The 24,842-nt window shown below is 38.5% G+C and overlaps 1 protein-coding gene across 1 annotated transcript in view; it reads right to left on the bottom strand.

Annotated features, from left to right (window-relative positions):
- The window catches only part of LOC134215220 (T-box transcription factor TBX6-like), a 111,661-nt gene that overhangs the window by 7,374 nt on the left and 79,445 nt on the right, over positions 1 to 24,842 (bottom strand). The window contains exons 3-4 of the mRNA XM_062694447.1: positions 13,856 to 14,123; positions 13,561 to 13,698 (exon numbers count right to left, since the gene is read on the bottom strand). Coding sequence (XP_062550431.1) covers positions 13,561 to 13,698; positions 13,856 to 14,123 — 406 coding nt within the window. The remainder of the gene's footprint in view (positions 1 to 13,560; positions 13,699 to 13,855; positions 14,124 to 24,842) is intronic.

Genomic DNA, 24,842 nt, shown 5'->3' with positions numbered 1-24,842 from the left:
TGTCTAGACCGACACCGGGAATCGAACCCAGCCACCCTCAGCATGGTCTTGCTTTGTAGCCGCGCGTCTTACCGCATGGCTAAGGAGGGCCCTGTTTACAAAGCAGATAAGTCGTTTTGAAAATTTTGTCTTAAAATATCTTTTGACCAGGTGGTATAGATTCATCGTAGTCGGTAGAAGGGTTCAACAAAGTAAATATCCTGTCGGGGATATTAACTGATTTTCTATTAAATATTTATTCTTTTTATAAACCTATCACTCTTTGAACAATGTGAAATACCGCAATAAATCATTTATTTTTAAATTGGTGTTGATAAAAGACCACCTCAGAAAGTTCCTTTCTTTTGAACATCTATTCGACGAAACGTCATTCGACTAAATGTATCAAGATTATTCGTTCTAAAATCCGCTTTCGACCAAATAGACGAAGATTCTTCTTTCGGAAATTTGATTTTGACTAAATGTCCATTCGACCAAATGTTCATTCAACGTAATGTCCTTTTGACCAAACGTAATTCGACCAAATGTTTTACGCCTCTAGTGGACTTGTTTGTTTGTTTATTATTGTCCAGTAGTGTAAGATATAAATCTTTTTAAAATTACTACCTCCGATTTTGAAAAGATACAAAAGCTGTCTAAAATTATTGTCATTACCTAGTCTACTACTTATTAAATAAATTTAATTAGGACGGTTCCAAAAATTGATGCAGCCACTCTTGAAACTTGCTTCCGACGAAGAACGTTTTACATCGGGCGGTAACGAATTCCAGTTTACCACACCTCTAACGAACAGCGAACTAGCGTAGCATAACGTATTGTTAGCTGGAACTACAAGATTCTGCAAACGTCGACCTCGGGACTGAATAAGTCTCCTATACAGTATCGTAGGAGTTTGAGTTATTGCCAGGTTTCTCAGAAAAATGCAGGAGCGATGCGCATAGAAGTATTGTATAGGGCATCCAATAAGGTTACATTACAGGTGACTCACATGATCGTAACGGTTTAATCCAAAGACGTAACGTACACAGCAGTTAAGCGCCACTCGAAGTCGATCTAACGATTTTGCATTCGGATGGACATGTAATATATCGCCGAACATGAAATGCGGCAGAATCAGGGATTTGAAGCTTCAGCTTGATAGTTGACGAGGCAGCGGAGGTACAGCGAGCGCAGGCTGGCATAGATCTTGCCACATTGCTGAGTAATCAGTCCATCCCACTGCAAATTGCTTTGAAAAACGAATCCGATGTTGTTTGCTGTATCTGACCATTCGATGGTCTGATCATCCATTACGTTTCTAGGAACGGGTGGAGTAAATCCATCAGCAATACGACGTCGGCTTGTGACGAACAAAGCTTTACTCTTAGCTGAATTTACTCAAACATTGTTTCGCAGTGACCAGTCTGCCACATGTACAAGGTCCTCATTCACCATTCTGACAAGTTCTCGTGCGCAAGGGCCAAGCTGAGTAATGTAAAGCTCAACATCATCAGCAAAAATTTGAATTGAGCAATACTTAAGTACCGTTGGTAGATCGTTGATGTGACAGCTGAAGAGTAGTGGACCAAGAACTGAGCCTTGCGGTACACCAGACGGCACCTCAACGCTGCTAGAGCAACAATCGCCGCAGAAAACAGTTTGTTTTCTGTCATACAGATATGACCCAATAAGGTTCACGGCATCAGGGGAGAAGTTGAACTGAGTTTGAAGTTTATCCAATAGCTTGTTGTGAGGGATGGTATCAAAAGCCTTGGAGAAGTCCAGTAGCAGCAGTATACCAGAGCCTCTTTTATCGACGGTGGTTCCCAAGTCGTCGTACACTCGAAGAATTGCGGTTTTGATACTTTGCCCGCGGCGAAATCCGGCCTGGAAATCTGACAAAAGCTTGTTGTCTTCGATGTAATGTGTCATTTGTTGTTTAAGAAGCTTCTCAAAAGCCTTCGACAAAGCGCAAAGTATACTAATTGGACGAAGATTGGTGATGCAGTTCAGAAACGGTTTTTTCTTCAGTGGCAGAACCTTCGCATGCTTCCAGCTATCCGGGAATGTAGACGTCTGAATGAATGAACAAATGCGCTATTTGTTGGACAACCAGCGGAAGAATGATCTTAACGAATATTATTGGTAACTCGTCAAGCCCCGTTACATTTGATTTTATTTCACAAATAGCGTTGACAACTTCCCAACCTTGCACAGGCCGAAAAGAAAAGCTGTATGGTGAGGGTGGCGATGGCAGCACGGGTCTTGTCCCACGTGAATTCGTGAAATTCTCTACAAATGTACGATTTACCTCATCCGGATGGAATCCACACGGCTGCGATACTTTATCCTTGCCGACACCAAGGCTCTTTATCCGTTGCCAGAGAGTTCTAGGCGGAGTTCTGCTGTCTAGAAAGCGGTTCAGGTACTGTTGCTTGGCTTGAGCAATTTTTGCATTAGAACGATTCCTCATTCTCTTGTACCGCTGTCGTTTCTCATCTTTCAACTGTGCTGATGCTTGCAACCAGTCTTTGTAAGCTAGGTCCCGTTCTAGAAGGATCATACGCAAACTATCAGAAAACCAGAGGTTGTTCCGACGACGCCTGCTACAGACACGAAGGGGGATACACGTGTCATGCACCGTTTTTACGTGATCATTGAAGAAATCTACGGCGTCATTTGCATTCGCAATATTGTAGAACAGATTCCAGGGAACAGAGATAATAGCATTTTCCAAAGCGTGTGGATCAAAATTGACGTAATCACGATATGTGTATCGACTTGACACACGTGAGATATTGAAGTCAACTGACGCAAAAATTAGATCGTGTTGTGATAACCCTGGAAAACTGACCTGTCCGAACCGCAAAATACCTTCTCTATTGTTGGTTAGAAGGAGATCAAGTTGTGAGGACCCTCCACAGTGGAAGAATGTTGGTTCTTCACTCACGGACGTTAACGAATGACTGGAAAGCATCGATTCGAACCGCGTACGTTTCAGGCTAGGACGAAGCATATCAGTGTTGAAAACCCCTACCAGGAAAATGTCTTCGTAGCGAACAGTAAACTCGGCTAATTTTTCTACCAGGAAGGATGAGCAATCGTTTTCCGGAGTATTGTATATGGTCATTAGTGTCCATCTACACGAAACTCCAACGCTAAGCATTTAGCCCAAGTAACATTCACACAGCTCTTTGGCATTCGGTGTTATTTATTGCGGTTTTATTAAGGCAATAGTCATGCTCTTCAGCTTAGAGAAAGCATTTACCATGCGTGAATTATGATCCTTCTATAGGTTGTTTTAAAAACCTTTTGAAGCAGGTTATATATTCCGGATACTATGAAAATTTAAATATGAATTTATTGAGGCACTCCATGCCTTGATTAAACCCATCTGTAAAGTAATAATAAAGCTTTGTGATGTTTGTTTTAATTGGTACTATGAAATACTTCTTAAAGTCGTTTTGTGACTATAAATGTTACTTTCAAAACAATTGACTTTACATGAGATGTATTGGCATTTATGAATGCTGTAAACATTGCATTTCTGATCGATTGAAAAAAAAACGATAATTGCGAGGTGAGGGCGAGTAGTAGCTAAAAACTTCATTCTTACATCAAATACAGTCTTTAAATATTACTAAGCTGCGTGCTTACTCACAATATGCATGCTGAGCCATTTTCAGTTACATCAATTATCTCGATGCCGAAATTTGCGTTTCCAAAATCGCGAGGTGGGAAAGACACTAACGAATAACGATAGAAGAAATAACATATATGGTGTGCGTACCTGCCCCAGCCTTATTAAACGTATTTTCATTTTCTTTGACGATGGCACGGTAATGGGGATGCATTTTTATTTCTGGATAAGTGCCGTCACAAGCGACAACTAGTGTAGTATTTTATTTTTTACTTACGTGTATAATTGATCATTTCGGAATCTTAATATGTTCCGAAAACTTCTATCCATGTGGTTTGTTTATTTTTATTTGGATAACATGAACTGTCAAATTCTCTCTTATTATGGTCATCATAAATGTTGAAAAATGACCAATCGGCATTTGTAACAGCTAATGTATATAGTACATAAGCAATTACGCATTGAAAAAAGCTCTTTTATTGTCACATTTAAACATTGTTATTTTAAAGTTGATTTCATCGAAGCAAAGCAATTTTGAACAAATGGATCACGAAAAATCATCTCGGATGCCATCGCCATATTTTTTTTACTTAGCATCAGCAGACACTTTGAATTCAAATATGTAATTATACTGCATTACCTTCATCCTATTTTAAAAACGAATTAGCTACGAACAATCAAAAATCAATAAATAATAATTATTATGCAGAAAAACGATTTTTTTTGTTTATCGGAAAATTTGCTTTTAAAAAAAAGTTGTTAAATTGAAGTTTACTGAGAGCGCATCAGTTATATCAATGTTTTGCGCATTATGACACAATGAATTTGATTCGGCACCAAAAAATTATGTACCATGCAGCAACTCTGCTTCAATTATTTTTATCAATGGTTCAGTTCAGAATATTTCATTTGCATATTTGATTGTGGCATTTTATGGTTTCATATAAAATAAATTTGAATTTATTTTGTTGAGTCTGAACATATTTTATTATTACATGTGATTGTTTGAATAAAACTAGATCTAGAGAATTCCGCAGGCATCGAGATTAAGTAGCTTAGAAAAGGTTTTAACTAATGCCAACTTTCTTTTATAGCAGTTTGCACAAGGATTTCGAAAGGTTTTTGGCGCCAATCTGTTGTTCAGGTTTTGTCAGATTCTGATCTTGAATTTCGTCTTACATTTACACTTGAAAACCATTGCAAGAGTGGGCCAACTAGGCAGATACTACTCTTCAAGACGTTTTGGTGTAAGCGATCGAGAAGCAAATGCCTTGGGTAGGGTTTTATTGTCGTAGAATTTAAATACTCTTGTAGCAATTCATAAAACTCAAAATGTTACTTGGGAGTTTTATATGTTGATTCTGCCGTCAACACCGTACCAAAGACCTTGGAGCAGGTCAGATTATCTTTGAAGTAAACAGCAATGCCTCCACCGCGCCTATACACTCTGTCATTTCGTACAACAGAGTACCCAGAGATACCGATACTACGATCACTGATCTTCGGAGCTAACCAAGATTCGGTGAAGCATGCTACCGAAACTTTGGAGTCGAGCAACGCAAGTCGAACTTTTTCAAGCTTACTTAATTTACGTGCGCAAAGGCTCTGAGCCAGGGTTGTTAATCGTTAATTTATCGTTATCGCCGATAAAGTTGATTGTGATCAACGTTATCGGTTGCTACGATAACGATGAATCAACTGAATTATTATCGGAGTTCGATAATTTAACGTAAGTTAACTCGATAATTTTGCGATAATGGGGTTACTAGATTACGCGAATGAAGTTGGTGTAAAATTTTGACAGAAGCCGAGAATGAAATAAATTGTTTGCAGCTGGTTGATGAGAGTTAATTTTGATTGAAACGGGGCACTCCAAAAATATTGCTTAATGCCTCATACTCTACGAAACGATGAGAAGTGAGGTGCTCTGTTGGTGGTTTAGAGTTTTTTTTTCACTATGCAGCATATATGTTGCAATAAGAAGATCGCTAAAATTTGCAATACCCAGGCGGACTTAATTGTCTGAGACAGTGACACTTAAATAAAAATACGCTTTTAATGAGAGAGCATGATGACTTTTCTTTGCTAATGTTTATCGTATAAGCAAAAATATTCACCTGGAATCGGAACCCCTCGGCAATATATTGGGATTCAAGTACTAGAAATTTATTTGATGCAGCGATCTGTTGTGGTGCATTCAAGGCAGCACCAGTAACGAGTAAACATTCTCTCAACAGTTTGGTGGACTAACCTCGTCACCTTTTCAATATGATTTGGTTGGACTAAGCAGTTTAGTCTTTGAGTCATAAAATATTCATATAACTGGGTGCTCCGGATCTTCAAAACAGAAGTTTTGTTAATCATGCTGGATTAAACAAGTATGGGTAGACATTAAAAATGCTCTCAGATTCTCTACTATGAACAACTGCGACATTGTAAAAACTTTAATGATTGAATAAAAATGATTTGATCAATTCGGTGACCTCCTTGAATCCCAATTTAATTCCAGGATTTAAAGGCGTTTCTGAATATTGTAAGGCGATACAATATTTGTTAAATAGATATTGCAAATCCATCTTGAGAATATTTGTACTTTGAACTATAGTACATGTTACAGTTAACTCGATAATTATCGATAAATCAACGAATACTCGATAACGATAACGTTAGTTCAACGCTCACTTTATCGTCAACGAAGCAGTATCGTAAAAGCGTTATCGTTATCGAAGTTGGCGTTAACTTAAGGACGATAATTTATCGATTAACAACCCTGCTCTGAGCGTTACCGTGGCATACGTTCAGCTTTCCAGAAAGTAGAACGGCATTCAGCACAGCTCCGGGAATATTTAAAGCATCAAGTGTAGTAAAGGAAACAGTTTCTAGAAGGCTACATTGTTACGGAGGAAAATAGGACAAATTTCTCTGACATACAATATTCAATTTACAATACAATACAACAATTACACAATATTCAATAAATAGAAACAATACTACACAACGTACTTCGAAAATGAACGACAAATACATAATTACGAAAGTTTTTCCAGATCTCCTTCATACTGTATCACTTGAGGTGGTGCGCCAGCAGTAGCTTTTACATAAACGATTCCTTGTTTGGTGTAAACTGATGTCAACTTGCCTGCCTTTTTCATGTGTAATGCTGCAGATTTCAGCTTCCGTGCTTCAGTTGTTAGACTTTCGTTGACGTACACACGACGATCAGAGTCCAGTCCGATGTGGTACAGCTTCAGATCTCGTCGCCGCAGGTAAGCACCGTAAAACGCGTCTCGAGCTGCCTTTAATGGAAATTCCGCCACGATGAGACCGTCTTTATCCGAGTTTTTACCCGAAGTCAATCGTCTAACTTAAAATTTATTTTCGACTAAATGGTCGAAAAAATGTCCATTCGACGTTATATCGTTTCAACAAAATGCCATTCGACTAAATGTCGTTCGACAAAATGGTATAGTTTCGAATAGGACAATTGACCGAACAGGACATTCGGTAAATTAGGATATTTGGCCGAATAGTATATTTGGCTGAACAGGACAATTGGCCGAATAGATCATTTGTTCGAATAAGACATTTGACCAAAAAGAATATTTGGCCGAGTACAACATTTAGTCGAATATGACATTTGACCGAATAGTACATTTGGCTGAATAGGACATTTGACTGAATAGGATATTAGACCGATTACGACATTTGGCCGAATAGGTTTTTTGTCCAAACAGATCATTCGGTTGAATAGGTCATTTGGCCAAGTAGGAAATATGGCCGAATAGGTCATTTTAAATACAGTGAAACCTCCATGAGTCGATATTGAAGGGACCATCGACTCATGGAAATATCGAGGAGTGGAGAAGAAAATCCTTGGAAAGCTGTTTGAAGGGACCATCTCAGTAACCCAGAAATATTTTTTTAGTGTGGCATAATTTGCTTCCATGAGTCGATATCGAGTCATAGAACATCGACTCATGGAGGTTTGACTGTATGAGAAATGAGGTGTGAAAAGTGAGACGTCTCACTACTCAGTGTTTATTTTTCTCTCCGCTCACTGTAAAAAGTGGAAAGTGAGAAGTGAGACGTCTCACTTCCCACTACACACTTCTCACTGTGAATAGTGAGTAGTGAGACGTCTCACTTCTCACTACACACTTCTCATTGTGAAAAGTGAGTAGTGAGACGTCTCACTTCTCACGGTGAAAAGTGAGTAGTGAGACGTCTCACTTCTCACTCCTCTTTTCTCACTTCTCACTTTTTACAGTGAGCAGAGATAAATGAGAAGAGAAGTAAGTAGTGAGACTATATCAGTATAGAGTATCAATTTTTACACCTTATTTCTCACTTTTCAAATGACTTATACGGCCAAATTACTTACGGCCTAACGGTCTGTTCGGCCAAATGATATATTTGGCCAAACAACTTTCGGCATCAAACATTGTAAGTGTACACACTTTAAATGAATCGCAGAATTTGGTAAAATTTTACCGAAATCTAAGTATCAAAACTGTTCGGTAAATAATGTTATACATTTTCGATGATTTTGACAGTTGAACAATGAAAAAGTCATAGAAAATCTTTGAAATAATTATCGAACAGTTCTTCTTTTGAGATTTTGGAATTCTGTGAAATGAGTTTAGTGTGTACCTTTCACTAGGAAAAAGATATCATATCTAAAAACTTTTAAACTTAAGCTTAGGAGGCTTAGAAATCCATCTTAGTGATCAAATCAAATAATCTGGGAGTGATTTTGGATGTCAAATTGAACTCGAATTCTCATATCAAGCACAGATAAAAATATGTTGTGATTTTAAATGTATTTTCATGCACATATTTGGAGCATGCACATAAACGTAACATTCAATCCATCACACTATTCTTTTAAATCGAAATAAATTTAAACGGTGCTTGCTTGTAAAACTCAATCAAATTTTAATTCATTTGATGGGATAAGCTGCAATTTTACACGTCGTTGAATTTCCAAAATTATTTGCTGTGAGTGTGTGATCGATAATACAAGCAGAGCATTCTGGATATTCACCAAAATATTTGGAAGGTTATGGGGCTTAAAAACCTAAAGAGATAAATTGGAACTTACATTATTCGTCTAAAATTGACATATTATGTATGCAGCTGCTTTTGTTTAGAGATCAAAAACAAAAGAGGCTATTGAACAGAAGAAGCTGACCAAACTGCAAAGGTTAGTGACCGTTGCTATAAAAAGATCGATGACTAGCACTTGTTAGATGCTTCTACAACTGAAACTGTTGCATAAACTTGTGAGATTATAAGCTTGTCACAGCGTTACGCTTCATACAAATTTTAGAACCGTTTTGTAATTTGTGAATAAACCCATAGTGTACGAGTAAGGCAAAAGATTCTCTTCAGCTTGAAAATTGCTTCATATTGTCTCACATAAATGAGAAATGGGAATGCAGGCTTCATACTTTCATATCATGACCATATTTCGACGCTAATGAACTAGGCCTGTTGCCTGAGTAAGACGAGGCTTTTCATGTTTATTTCACACTATCCGGTAACCCTATCCAGTTTGAAAGCGCCAAGAAGGCGTACCATCAAAAGTTCATTTTCCATCATAATTAAGAGCCTAAAAGAGTTATTTACCAACAAACGCTAACCAGCCGTCATCATCAGCCATTGGATGTTGAACCTCGACAAAAAAAAACCAACTCCAACCATCAACAACAGCAGCAGCTGTCCAGTAGATTCGGCATGTTTATGCATAAGTTCAACCAAAAGCGGCTTGGCGGCATGGCAGTGGCGTGAAAAGAAACCAGTGCACCATCGGGTTTCCCCCCATCCATCCTCGCCTTGAAGTCCAGCCACATCTCCGGTATGTGATGAAAAGCCAGTGAGCCCAAAATATCTTGGGACGGGTGAAGCGAACAAAAAATCCATCGCAATCGAACCACGACTGCCAATACTGGACAGAGCCAGAAGAAGAGGGGCAAAAATGTCGTCATGTATCATGTTCTTTTATCACCTTTCAGCTTTGATATGATCGTACATCAAAAATGAGTTTCCATTCCGCCAAAATAAATCCGATCGAACTCGGTGAGTGAGCATTACGATCAGAGGGGACCCCGAAAAAAGCCGCCTTCCGTAGTAAAGAGACGCGACCGGACTGGATGCTGGCGACAGGGCAAGATGGATGGGTGGCGGATATGGCGGCTACGTTTCATAAATAATGTGACACAGCACAAAGACTGGAGTGGAGCAAACGACGACGGCGGCGACGACAAAAATCAACCAAACCGATCGAAGCGTGGAGAAACAATATTCATGCTGCGAGAGCGGCAGAACAATGATAAAATGATCTGATGACCACTTCGGAGATTATGTAACGGAGAACGGAGATTAGGCTCCATGGTTCAGGAAGAAGCATTGCCAATGCGGCGACGGCGGCACTTTAGTCGTTTGAGGCAAGATTATCGCTCGGTTTGATCCTGATCTGGGATTTCCTCTTCTTTGAAGCTTTGAGGCGGTGCGGCGGCGGCATCTGTTATCAATCAATGTTGGTTTATGAAATTGATGGGATGAACTGCAGAGACTTATTTGTACAACGACGATGGTGGCGCCACCGTAGAATAAAGGAGGTATAGATGGAACCAAAATGAAATTCACTCTCACCAGCAGGGACTAATTACCTTGAATTATTACATTCCAATACAAAAATTATAAGCGTAGATCAATGGATTTTTAACCTTTAAATTGAAAAAATTAAAAATGATGGCAAAATATATGGTTAGGTGCCGTACACCTACTACGTAAACATTTTTCTAAGTTTTTCGAGCCCTTCCTGCTTATAAGATTTCTTTCATACAGGTAAACTTCGATATAACGTACATATCGATTTCAAAGTTGTACGTTATATCGAATTGTACGTTATATCGAAGCATGAGTGAGTAATCATCCTTATTTTACACTGCTTAAATGTTGCACTTTCATGTATTTATGGGCGAATATTATTATTTTTACATAAGGCTCAGCTAGCAGTGTGAAACAGCTTTTCTTGTTAACATTTCCTTAAATCGTTACCTTAATTCGTTACTAAGAAAAATGACCTGAAGAATTGAATTCTTCATTTTATATCTATATAAAGCACACGCTTAAAGGCACAGTAAACACAAGGCTAATTTATTGAGCGATCTTTAGTGGATTTAAACTAGGGCACGATGGGGCCAAATTGGATATGTTCACTGAAATTTAATTATATACGCCATTACATTATTCCAAAAAAAAATCTAATATCACGGCAATTTTAAATAATTTTATTCCAAATTTCCGATGGAATTTGTAGAGAAATTCCGGAATAAAAGTCTGGAGAAATGTAGGATTTTTTCATCGGAAATTCCTTTGATATTTTTGTCAGAGATTCTTTTAGGAATTCCATTCTTCAATAAAACCATACAAAATACCTGAATTCTATGCAATATTTTGTTGGATGTATTATTCCAGATATTTTAATACTTCCTTGAAGGTATTTCCAATAGAATGTTTGAAGGAATTTTTGATGGAATTTTCAACGAAATAGTCGAACATTTTCCATGAAATTCCAAATGCTATTTCCAAATTATTTCCAAAGGAATTCCTAAAATATCGAAAGAATTCTTCGAAGGATCTTCCGCTGGTATTACCGAAAAACATTCAAAAGGAATTTTCTCAGGAATGTTTTAAGAAATTTTGGAAATTCTGAAGAAAATTCCAGAGGAATTTCCGAAGAAATTTCTGGAAAAGTTGCTGAAAAACTGAGGAATATCCTAAGTAATTTCTGCAAAAAGTTTTGAAACAGAGTAAGTTCTAAAGGAATTTCTGGAGGACTTTTTAGACAATCCTGTTTTTTTTTTAATTTTTATCACCGTCTTAGACAAATAAGTTCAAAGCTAACAGGAATTTATGAAAGAATTCAAAATTCGAAAGAATACAAATTTCAAAAAGAAAAGGGATTTTTCGTAGATATTTTTAAAGGAGTTTCGGAAGATATTTCCGGAGAATGTTTAAAAAGATTTCGTGAATATATTTCAAAATGCATGATTCGAAGTATTTCCCAAAGAATTCCAGAAGGAAGTTTTGAATGAATTCCGAAGGAAATCCTGAAGTAGATTCTGAAGTAATTCTTAAAATTCATTCTTTCAATTTTCGAAGAAATATTGAGGAGGAATTTAAAGATAATTTTTATATTTTTTTTCCGAAGTTGTTTCCGGAGGATTTTTCAAAGAAAATCCTGGGGGAATTTCTAAAAGAAATCTTGAAGCAATGCCCAAAGAAATTCTTGCAGAAATCTAAGAATGTCGGAAGTTTCTTCAGGAGTTCAATTTAATTTTTTTTAGGGATTCGTAATTATCGGGTAAGTATGCCCAGCGCTATGCTGAGACTCCCTGAACCAATGGCCTCAGGATCGGCACTCTCGCAATCAAATGTAGGGAAACCACAGAGCTTCACTTTGCGACACTTTATTCACTTCTGTCTCCACTTCCTCTTAAAGGTAGTAAACCAGTCTCTAGAGCCCCTCTTCCTGGCTGTACTGCGCCACTGCATGTTTTCCTTCCTGTTCGCTGCGGGCTTACTAGTGGTATCACCAGGGTGGCTTGGGGATCTTCCTCGCTCCTTGCTCCTTGCTCCGTTGCAACTCGACCAATAAGAAGTCCGATCGACTATCGGCGGAAACAATGCCGGATTAGGCCGACTACGGAACCAAGGAATGACGGCGGTTATTTCTGGGGTTTTCAACCCAAAAACAGGTTGTCCTCAACGCCTTCTCTTGTTCCACACACTTTCTTCTTTACTCTTCAACTTCCAACTTTGGTAACTTTGTAACATCCGTTCGCTTCAATATACACCCGATTTTTTTTTACACGGAGGATGCGTTCCGTGTAAAAAAAGTTTTCAATTCAAAATTTGAAAATCCGTGTAAAAAAAGTTTTATGATTTTTCGACGAATCATGCAAAATGGGGCAGCTTTGGGATGTTTTTTACAAGGCCGGGTAAAAAAAATCCGTGTAAAAACAGAATCGGGTGTACTTTGAAATAGTGACCGCATCCCAGGGTCATGATCTCCTTTTCCAGGTCAGTCACCTCGTCTCATAGTATAGACCCAATTAGGGAAACCCTTCAATGGCTACTTAACGAAGGTGCTTCTAGCCCTCTGATGTTGGGTTGGAGGACTATGGTGGGTGGATGGATGCGGTCTTATAGGGTGGTAAAGGCTAATCATGCCCTGCTCTACTGCCGTTGGTGAAGTACTGGCAAAACCTAGAGAGATGGGCGCTCACATCTGGAACCGTTAAAATGATCCGGATCTCTAAAGTGAGTGAATGATTCGTGGATTATAAAATAAAAAGTTCATTGTTTGTAATCCATACGCTTGCAAACAAGAAAAGGTGAAGTTATTGTTCTTACGCTTAAAAAGTGTGAGCCTGAATGACGAACGTTTCACTATTTTGCATTCTTCTTGCGTTTTGTTTTAAGGATCCGATCCGATCATTACAATGAATGACTCAGTTTGGATCCGTTCATCAAAGTGATCCGTTTTACCCATCTCTAAGCCTACACATAAGGACAATTTGACCTAGTGCGTAATTTTTGATCGCGTCATTCGAAAAAATTGATACGTAGTATGTGTAAAATTCATCATATTTGTAGTTGACTGCTAAAATTTCAGCTCAATCGGTCATCGGGGTACAAAGTTGCAGCTTGTCAAAGTTGACCATTTTGTATGAAAAACGGCTTCCGCTGCTATTATTCTGAACACAGGTGTATTGTATATAGATATGTGACCCAGGATCAGATAAGTTCCGAAGGGTTTAATTGCAGTCAGCTTGAATCAACTTGAACTTGAATTGAATCAAATAAAAAGTTCAACTGCATGTAAATAATTTATAGAATTTCATACTCAGATAAAATGTTGATAGCCTTACCTGATAAGCAGTAACAGCCACAAACTCCGTCTCAGGGAACACGAACGCTTGCTGGGCGGCCCACGGAATCTGCGATGGATCTGCAGTTCTGATGATGTGTATTCTTGGTTGATATTTGTGCATGCTGGTCAGCACAACCTATGAAGTAGAAAGAATCATCGCTATAAAACGGGGTAATGATAGTAATCTCATCGACCGTATTATAATCCACTTTCTCGTTAGAACGATTAGCAACTGTACAATGGCTAATCGGATACGAGTAAATAGCAATCGCCTTCCATCATCTCAAACTTACATGTCCATTGTTGTCCAGCGTGTTGTTGGTAAGCTTCACCTTGTTAAATACAATCGGTTGTGAGGCCCAGTGCGTCCCGAGGGCGGGGCTATCCGGATGAAGGCAGAACCGTTGCGGACTCTGTGGCTCGGCGCCACCCGCCGGAACCCATTGGGACCCGCTAAACTTGAACCGACAGTCGCTAATGGGCATCATCTCCAGCAGTACACAGTAATTGGTATCCGCGTCCAAACCATCCACGGTAAGACGCATCGAAGGAAACATTCGTCTACCAGGAAGAGAAGAGGAGAAAAGAAAAAGTTGCTATGAATGAAATTCAGGCGGAAGTAAATACGACAAACGACCAAACTGTTCTCGGGTCCTCCTCTATTAATCAATAATAACCATCTTGCCGCTTATTCTGTGCTGGTCATCTGCACCCACTCGGCCATTTTCGAAGCTCTTTGGCAGCCGATTTCCTGTCGCCCATAAGAGAAAGGGCTCTTAAGCACACAAACTTCCGATGAACTAGGATGTCATCAACGAGCACCTCTATCGTTTGGAAGGCAATAATTATATGCCAGGTTATCGTCAAATTTATGATTCTCTAGCCACCTACCAGGGTGCTCATCTCCACTAATTCAGGAGAAAAAAAATAGCAAAACAAATCAAACAAAACATCTCGTCTGTTAAATCTGGGCTTGTCTCAAACTTTAATAATTGAAAGCGATCTTGAAGTATAAAATTGCGAGTCTTACCCTGTTCTGAAACGTTTCAATTTCATGAGCTGCAATACTTTTCTACTGCACACCTCCTAAGCATTATGGTACCAACGAAATTAGCACATGAAGACAGTTTTAAACAACAAGCTGCCAAGCCGTGATACCAAAACGCCAATAAAACGCAGCATAATTTGTGAAAGCGCCTTCAAACAACACAACTGCCCACTGTCCAAGACCAGTCAGGCTCGTTCATCGTTCCGATCAGATCAGAATCAAAGGAAAAACCAACAAAACCACCATTGACAGGCTGCAGTTCAGCAGGGAAGAGCAAAAAAAGCACACAAAAGACTCGCATCCCAAAAGCCATCAACCAGCCAGAGTAGTGTGTGGACCTCACCGAGGAGAACCGTGTATAATTTCTGGGGCCTTTCCTAAATTATTATTTCATCGCTACAAATCAATTTTAATGATACGTTTTCACAAATTTTCAGTGATGTACTACATTGCTGTTTTCTCTCCGTTTTCTCGGTCGGTTTGCTCGTCCGAGCGTCTCTGCAGCAGAGCCCGTGCTTTGGGTTTTGTTCGGGTATGGACAATTTTCCTTACCATGGCCCACGACGGCACCCAGACGTCAGCGGCGAAGACAGAGAAGGAGGTAGACAATGGCTCCATCGGGGCATATTTGACAGCATGTGTGTGGTGGCTCATTATGTGGTTGGTCAGCATAAAATTGCATCATTTTGCGTTGAAACAACACTCGGCAAGGTTGAGGTGCAGTGGAGAATGGCAGGCCCAGCCAGTGGCTTCTTTTGTGCCATGTGTGATAGAGATATCCATGACCGACCAGCTAGGGGAGAGTGTTGCTGACGCACCAATGAAATATTATCATCGGTTTCATTTCTATAAATTTCGGCGTCAAAAATTGCGTGTCATAAACTGTCTTCTTACGAAAGAGCCTATGGTAGAGGAAGATTTCACACGCCCCATGAGGAGGAGACGGAGGCTCTTAAAATACTTTATGTAATAAGTGTGCAGCTTTTTATGTAAGTATGTATGCAACTGTGACATTAAAAAAGAATAAACTATACCAGCCCCCACCGACGCTCTACATATGTTAAAACGAGACTTTCTTCACATAATTGCCATTGGAAACCAAGATTTTTCCGCACAGCTGTACCTATAAAACAAGTTGAAATGCACTGGTGCTCCCCGCAATTGAAACTTTTTTAAAGAATTCTATTACGGAGTATATCCCCCTGCCATACTATGGTCACAGTTTGCGAAAACCGTCTCTCATGTTAACTATGTTTCATAATGGTGTGAGATACTTTTCATTTCTTATTGGATTTCTTCCATGCCCCAATTTATCTGAACCATCAGGATATTGCACGAAAAAACGCAAAAAAACACCATAACAACACCGTTGGTTCAAACGCTTTTGAAGTAGAAAATTAAACAACCATGTGACCGGAATAGGAAATTTTCAAAACCCCTTGCCGTCCTCCCTATTTCAAATGTTTTGTATGAACCATCTGAATATTTTGTATGGATCATCCATTACACTTTTCGTACACCTTTCATCCCCACCGCTGTGTCGCGTAATTTATGAACATTCCCCAACATAATGAAATCTATTAACATTATCCACCGTTTACAAGTGATGCCTTGACATATATAAAAACTCGTTTTTAGCGTTTCTAGCATTTAATGAGTCAAAAATTGCACCCGTGTAGATATTAGAGGAAGTTGTTCGGTTGTGGGCACCGTTCGATTATGGACACTTCCAAGGATCTCTTGACAGAAAGCAGATATTGCCATTCTGACAACTGTTGTTTGCTCATAACACAATGTTTTGTGCTAATATAGTAAGCCAAATAAATCCTGAATTTTTCGCTATAAATATTAATCTTTTTATTTAACGTGAGGATAAAAACGAAAGTTTGTTTTGACCTGCTGAAGAATGTTCTTTTTCTTTTGGCTTTTTTGTGCATGTCTATACAGGAAATGTTTTGAAAGTTCTACGACGTGTAAAACAATCGGATATTCAATTAAATTTAAATGAATTTTCCAAAAAGCACAGTATAAATTTATTCCGATTTCAGAAAAGTCAGATTGATTTTTTTATCAGTGTAGCCATTGTATACACATTTTTCGAAAATAAAATTGGTTGTTATCGGTTGTTGCATTCGACGAAGAATTAGGTCCCAATGTTTGTTATTGTAGATTGGATTGATCGAACACTCCCTTATAAAGTTATTGAAAAGTCATCGATTTATTCCGTTCAGTCTACTTTCGAAAAAAGTTTTTTTTTTAATATTTTGCAATAAATTCTAATTAATGAATTAAATAAATTACTGAAGCCTATTACCTGAAGTACTATTTTGGATCTATTTTATGTGATTACTATCATTATCTTCCTTAATGCAAGAAAAAGCAACATCACTGCTGGGTGGACTCATCTATGTTATTTTAGTGCCTCATGGCTATTAGAATGAATAAATTATTATTTTTCTTCAAATCTGGGCTGTTTTTATGCATACTTCTCCAATTCTACCCGATTTTCAAGGCAACAACCGAACCACAAAATTGAAATATCAAAAAAAAATCTTATTTGCAATATTGCCAATATTTTTTAAATCGATGCATTCAAACCATTTTTTTTTGCTAGTATTTAGTCAGGTTATTCGTCTAGCTTTCCTTTGATATAAAATTATAGGCAAGCCTCGATGGTCAAACGTACAACTCGTGCTAAAAAATCTTTTTCTGCAACTAGTTGTATAAATTATTGTAAAAAGTTCTAATTGTACGAAAAAATAACCCAGCAAGCATATCCTAGATAGGCAAACCCGACAGCAATTTCTCATCAAATTTCAGAGGAATTAGGATTGAAAAAAAGCAATTTATTTTCCAAATTCGAAGGAATTTTTCGTGGAAATTAAATTAATTTTGACCAAAAAATGAAGAAAAAAAAATGTTGTTGAATTCAAAGCCCTTTTACAAGTAAATTCAAAGGAATTCAACAAAATAAATCAGAGGAATTTTTCGTAAAATTTTATTTAATTGCACATCGAAATTTCAAAAAAAATCGGTACCGGAATCCACCAAAACCGGAAAAATTTCCGGTGAAAATAAAAAAAAAGTTCCGTTAAAATTCACAATTTTTTTAAAATTGAAACGTTTTTTTCTAATTTCTCGTAAAAAACAAAGGAATTTTCTATGCAAACTGTAAGAAAAACTCAAAGGTGCAGCGCAATCGGGTTGTACGCAAAAGTGACGTAGGACTACGTAGCTATTCGAAATTGGAGGTGTTTGCCATAATAATTTGTGTCGTTTTATCAACATTGAGCAAACTGCTCGGAGGCCAACTGAATCAACAAGTCGAATAGTTGTTCCCAGTTGGATGGACTTTGAGTCTCTGACCGTGGAATTAACATGACTCATCGGCCGCTGAAGCCACTTGACTTGACATCACAATCCTTACTTTGCCACGTACGCTTACATCGCGGGCGAAAACCAAACGTTGCAGATAAATATATTTGCGTTTGGTTTCATGGCACTTCTGATTCTGCTTATTTCTCCTTTATTTCGGCCATTTTTGAGGATTGTGTCCTCCAAAAAGGTATTTATACAAAAGAAGGTTGATCCGACAATCCGATATGAACTTTCTTCAAAGTGTAAAACCCAATCGTAACTAGCAAATTTGATAACGCGGCGGAGGGAGATCATGCAATTAATTTGAACGGATAGAATCACTAACATCAATCAAGCTACCACGCGAAATCCGATGCCGCCGAAACAATCCATTTTGGAAATTAAATCATTCTTTCCATAAAATGCTGGTCCTGAGAAGGACCAATTTTCGTTTCCCAATGCGTCTTTCCAATAACTAACTACACTCAAACGCTTGTCAGCACCTTGCGTTGAAATTGTCCGACCGCCATTTAATGATTTTTCGCTAAGCCACCATTTGGAATACATTTTCAGCATTGCCGATGCTACTTACGCCTCCGTGCTGCTGTATCAAACTGTCGAAACTGCGTCGAACCGCTTATTCCGCTTTTTGCGCGGAATCCCGATCAAAATGGCTCGCGCGCCGATGATGATGGTTCGTTTTTGAGGGATATTAACTCAGGCGGTCATTCATCCCTATGGCTCGCGCGCGCCAGACAGCAGCTTTCTTGTATTCAATAGATTAAGCCCGTTAGCCCCGCCCCTTTGTGATCTGTTTGGGTGTAAATAAAATGTGCACTCATAACGATTAATGAAGGGGCGGGGCTAATGGAATTTCTTCATTAGATATAAGAAAGCTGCTTTTCGGCACGCGCGAGCCATTATGATCGGGATTCCGCCGCAGATAACGGACCGTTTAAAGAATGACAAATTCTAAGAATCTTATGAAATTTTCTCGCAAGATTCTGAATTTGGTTATGAGATGTTGGTTATCTAAGATGCGTATTGTTGCGAAGAATAACAACAGAAATTTGACTCAAGACGAAGTTTCTTCATATTACCAAACATTATCTCTTGGCATCTGTCTGTCCGAGCGACGTTCACTGATGGGTGGTTGCTGTAGATAGTTTCCACAGAGGTGGCGTCTTCATTGATTTTATACAAAAGAAGGTTGATCCGACTATCCGAAATAAACTTTCTTCAAAGTGCAAAACTCAATCGTAAATAGCGAATTTGATAGCGCGTCGGAGGGAGATGATGCAGTAAATTTGAATGGATGGAATCACTAACAGCAACCAAGCTACCACGCCAAACCCGATGCCACCGAAACAGTCCATTTTCGCAATTAACTCTTTCTTTCCATAAAATGTTGGTCCTGAGAAGAACCATTTTTCATTTCCCAATGCGCCTGTCCAATAACTAACTGCATCCAAACGCTTGTCAGCACCTTGCGTTGAAACTGTCCGGCCGCCATTTTATGATTTTTCGCTAAGCCTCCAAAAGTTGGAATAAATTTTCCGCATTGCCACTGCCACCCACGCCTTCATGCTGCTGTGTCCGCTCCTGCTCGCTGTATCGAATGTTGAACCGCTCTTTGTGGAATCTCGATCAAAATGGCTCGCGCGAGCCGATCTGCAACTTTCTTGTATGTAATAAATTAAGCCCGTTAGTCCCGCCCCTTTGTGATCTGATATGGGTGTGAATATAATGTGCACTCTTAACGATTAATGAAGGGGCGGAACAAATGGAATTATTTCATTAGATATAAGAAAGCTGGTTTTCGGCGCGCGCGAGCCATTTTAATGGGGATTCCGTAGACAATGTCGAAGAATGTTATTTGCCACTGCCTTGCAAGCGAGAAAAAATGCAACAAAAATAAATAAGAGATTTAAAAAAATAGGTTTTACGTAAAACAAATCAAAACAAGGCACGTTACATTTTTTAGCGAAGAGTCCTAGTTGGAAAACACATCATAAGTGAAAAAACCCACATTAATCCACCTAGCGTTGGTGGTGCCTTTCTCGCATTTAGATAAGACACCAACCTTATATGGGGTTTATATTGTCCGTTGTACCATTTTCTTCATAACTTTTGAACGCAGTGACCGATCGTTATAAAATTCAATAGTGATCAACAAGGCCCCTGTCGAATGAAACTTGTTGCGAGAAAATCGATTAAGGATTACTGTACAAAAAGTTGTCTAATGTTTAGCTTTTGTGCACGCACATAAACACACACATACACACACACATACACACATACATACACACGGACAGACAGACATGTGCTCAGCTCGTCGAGCTGAGTCGATTGGTATATAATACTATGGGTCTCAGAGGCTTCTATAAAAAGTTCGTTTTCGGAGTGAAATGATAGCCTTTCGGTACAACTTAGTTGTACGAGAAAGGCAAAAAATTTGTTTTGCACTTTTTTTCCCAAGCAATTTTGTTAAAAATCCAAACAAAAAACAAATATACAAGAAAGGCAAAGTATTTTTCACGCTAATCACGCCATAATCTAACACACGAGATTCAAAATAATTATTACCAATGGGAAAAAGTATATCTTTGTCGTCATTTTTCAACGAATTATAACTGAAAATCCATCTTCCACTCGAAACTTACGATCTGTTCGTGAAAAACCGTTCTAAAATTGACATTTAAATTTTTATGGCTCAAATTCATCTGGGGCATGACTAGGTATTAAATATAGTCACTACATGGGAAATAATAAGTAGAGCTCTTGTTAATAAACAGAAAAACATATAATTTGTTGCCACTGCCTTATAAATGGTTAAACCGCTCTTTGCGGAATCCCGATCAAAATAGGTCGCGCGCCGGAAAGCAGCTTTCTTGTATTCAATAAATTAAGCCCGTAAATTTGAATGGATGTAATCACTAACAGAAGCCAAGCTTCCACGCCAAACGCCGATGCCACCGAAAGAGTTTATTATCGCAATTAAACCTTTCTGTTCAGAAAATGCTAGTCCTAAGAAGAACCAATTTTCTTTCCCAAATGCGCTTTCCTAATAATGTAATAAAAGCATCGCCTCTGGAGGCACGGGATCGCAACAGTGCTATTTTTATAGTCAACCCTTTCTTTATATGAAATACTAGTTCGTTGAGGTTGAATAATCTGCAGCAACACATCGAGCACCACCACCAATGCGATGGATTTCCGTTGATAATGTTACCAACGCCTCCATGATGCTGTGTCCGTTCCGCTGCGTTCGCGCTGCGTGAAATCATGTTCAAACTGAGGATTTGATCCAAACCCGCAAGGGATTGATTTTTGATGTCTGTGCTAGTGATGCACGTACGTGATTGGTTAGTTTACCTATTTCTTAACTTTTCATCAATTATCGATAATAAATTGTTAAAAAAAATAGTATTTTCATATGAATACAAAAAAGCGTTAACTCATCCTTGATCGAATGGTCCAAAAAAATTGAAAATCAATCGAGGAACGGCTGAGATATTAAAGTTTAAAGTCTATCATATTTTCGTGACGGTCCCTGATTTTCGCAATCGTAAAGTGTACCCCAATATAGAAAAGACAGACGTAGTCCTACGTCAAAAACCGAAAAAAATAGAAATACATCCGTCGAATCTCAAGCGAACTTCTTGTGGTGATGCGTAAAATTCCAAGGGTTTTTAAGTAAAAATCCGAAAAATATTTCTTTGGGAAATAAAATGAGTCCCGTAAACATTTAAAGCAGTTTTGCGAATAAACTCAAAAAATCGCATTAAACTATGATTCCAGGACTAACTTCTGGAGGAATCCTAGAAAACATCTCAAGGACGCCCTAGAGAAATTTCAGAAAAACTCCTGGAATTATACCTAAAGGATTTTTTGTAGCAACTTCTGATTGAAACCAATGTGAAATTTTCGAATGGATTTCTAGAAGTATCCCAGAAGGCGGTGGAATGCAATGGAGGAGTCTTCAAAGGAACTCCCGTTTGAATTTCAATAGAAATCTAGGAAGTAATTTAAAAAAAATAGAATTATAAATAACATTCGAAATTTTTGGTAAACTAATCTCATGACACTGAAATGACATTTCGGAATACTGTAATTTTACATTGATTCGAAAATTCGTTACTCATATATGACCGAATATGGTCGTATATGAGTAACAATACCTCGTATACAAATTGTGTGCTGCTGGGGATTCTTCCTTCATCTTTCTTTCATCTTCCTTCTTCCTTTTTTTCTTTCTTCTTCCTTCTTTCTTCTTCCTTCTTACTTCTTACTACTTCCTTATTTTTTCTTAGTAGAAGAAGAAGTAAAAACTTTCTTTTACATTCTCCCTCTTTCATTATCTCTTCTTATTCTTTCCTTCTTCTTTCTTCTTCCTTTTTTCTGTTTTTTTCTTCTTTTTCATTCTCCTTTTTCCTTTTTCTTCTTCCTTTTTCCTTCCTTCTTTACTTTTTTTTTCCTCCTTATTTTCTTCTTTTATCTTCCTCTTTCCTTCTCCCTCTGACCTTCTCACTTTTTCCTTCCTTCCTTTTTCGTTCGTCCTCCTTTCTTCTACTTTTACCATTTATGCTTTCCAACCTTTCGTCCTTTTCAACATTTTGTCATTTCGACCTTTTGCCCCTTCGACCTTCTGTCCCTTTCGACGTTTTGCATTTCCGACCATTTCAAGACAAAATTTTCAAAACAACTTATCTGCTTTTGTAAACAAAGATTCAAACGACGATTTGACGAATCTGATAGCTCTCCCAGGCAAACCAACACCACCAATAGGTAGGTGAAGGTTTCCGCTGCCTGTTGATGGTGTTAGTTTGCGTGGGAGAGCTATCAGATTCGTCAAATCGTCGTTTGGATCTTTGCTTACAAAAGCAGACAAGTCGTTTTGAAAATTTAGTCTTGATTTGTACTTTCCACCCTTTGCCTTTCGACCTTTTGTCTTTCAACCTTTTGCCATAGAATCTTGTACAATGTATGTGTAGAAATATGTTTCTGAAGCTAAATTTGCTCGTAACACTTCCAAGAATTCTCGCTTAACTTTTCAAAAGGACCTAAGTAACATTTTTTCATGAATTAATTTGAGTACTGCAATCAAAAGCTTTCATGTTGTTCTGTTGATTGCGCTGTTCAAATAATTTCATGAAAAAAATGTTACTTGAGTCCTTTTCAAAAGTTAAGTGAGAATTCATGGAATTGTTTAACTACATTACAGTAAGTATGCGGCACCAAGCGTATAGTGTAAGCGTTTTCCTTTTCTGCTTCCGAGACAGTGAAATTGTTTGATTAGTGCGTGACGGAACGTTTCTGTCGAAAAAAGCGCGATCTTTCACAATGTACTGAAGTCATCGGGCGAGCATTGTGTGAAGTACAGGCAAAACGGACACGCAGAGTCCTTTCTTTGTCCGAACTGTCCAGACAGCAAAGAGACACCAGAGCGCGTGATATTCGGCTGTCCACGATTCAAGGCAGAAAGAATTGGGATATTAACGAACAGTTCGAAACCCTTTTGGAAATTAAAGAAAATTCTTTTCAAAAAACCTCAAAAGCTTAACCTTCCGCAACTCGCATCAACTTTCATAACACGGGAACTCACATGTTGTAAAAAGTGCAACCGTCCGAAAATCCACCATATTGAAGCCAATTAAAATTATATCAATTTGATTTTTCCGGGAAAATAATAAGAGGATATATACTCTCATTAAGTACATTATTTAGGTCCAGTGAATCCTGAGCTGGTCCTCCGGAAGATCCGGAACCAACGGAACACCGGTGAAAATAGTTAATTTTCTTAATTACCGGCTCGATGTGTCCTATAACATATCTAAAAATCCCGGCAAAGTGAAAATGAATACAGAATTCATCTATGACCCCATGTGACCCTGTAAGTCAAGGAAATAATTGATTTGGAACTCATCCACTTGGCGGCGCTAGTTTATATGAAACTACCAGTTCGCTTCGATATCTCGCGATCTATGGGATTTAGAAAGATGCCATCCTCTACAAAGTTGTTCGGGGGTTTGAAACCAATATGTTGAGAACCCGTTTGCTCTAGAATTCATCCGCAAGGTGGCGCTAGGGTATATGCGAGATCAGTTTGGTTCGATATCTTTGGATCTTGGGCAGTTAGAAAGTTGCCGTCTTCTACAAAGTTGTTCAGGGATCACTCGCAAGGCGGCGCTTGTGTGTATAAGAGATCAGTTTGGCTCGATATCTCGAGATCTGTGGCATTTAGAAAAATGCCGTCTTCTACAAAGTTGTTCGGGATTGGAAACCAATATGTTGAGAAACTGTTTAATTTAGAATTCATCCGCAAAGTGGCGCTAGTGTATACGAGAAACCAGTTTCCTCGATATTTCGGGATCTTTAGGATTTAGAAAGTTGGCATTCCTTACCAAGTTGTTCGAGGATTGGTAATCAATATGTTTAGAAACTAATTAGTTTAGATTTCATCAGAAATGTGGCCCTAGTGCATATGTGACCACCAGTTAAGTTATATACCCCCGAATCTGTGATAGTAAGGAAGGCACTTGTCTTCTTCACAGCTGTTCGGGGATTAGAAACCAATACACTGATTTACAAAGTTATTCGAGAATTGGAAACCAAAGTGTTGAGAAAATCGGGCTAGGTAGTTATATGGCTGCCGCTTCCGCATCATACACAGGATGTCGTGAACCCACTAACTGATATAATTTGAAATGAACAAAATGTTCGTTTCCTGCATCCAATTAGAATTCCGCCAATAGCTTTCCTGACACTTTGGCAACTTGTTAACCAAGGCGAACCTCTGCCCCTCGAACCTAACTCTAACATTTCAATAAAATTCCGCGAGAATTCATGGCAAGCGCAGAGGTATAAGCCTAACA

Source organism: Armigeres subalbatus, chromosome 2, assembly GCF_024139115.2.
Source record: "Armigeres subalbatus isolate Guangzhou_Male chromosome 2, GZ_Asu_2, whole genome shotgun sequence".
Taxonomy (NCBI): Eukaryota; Metazoa; Arthropoda; class Insecta; order Diptera; family Culicidae; genus Armigeres; species Armigeres subalbatus.
The sequence above is the reverse complement of the archived record's forward strand: the minus strand, read 5'-3'. Positions and strand labels throughout refer to the sequence as shown.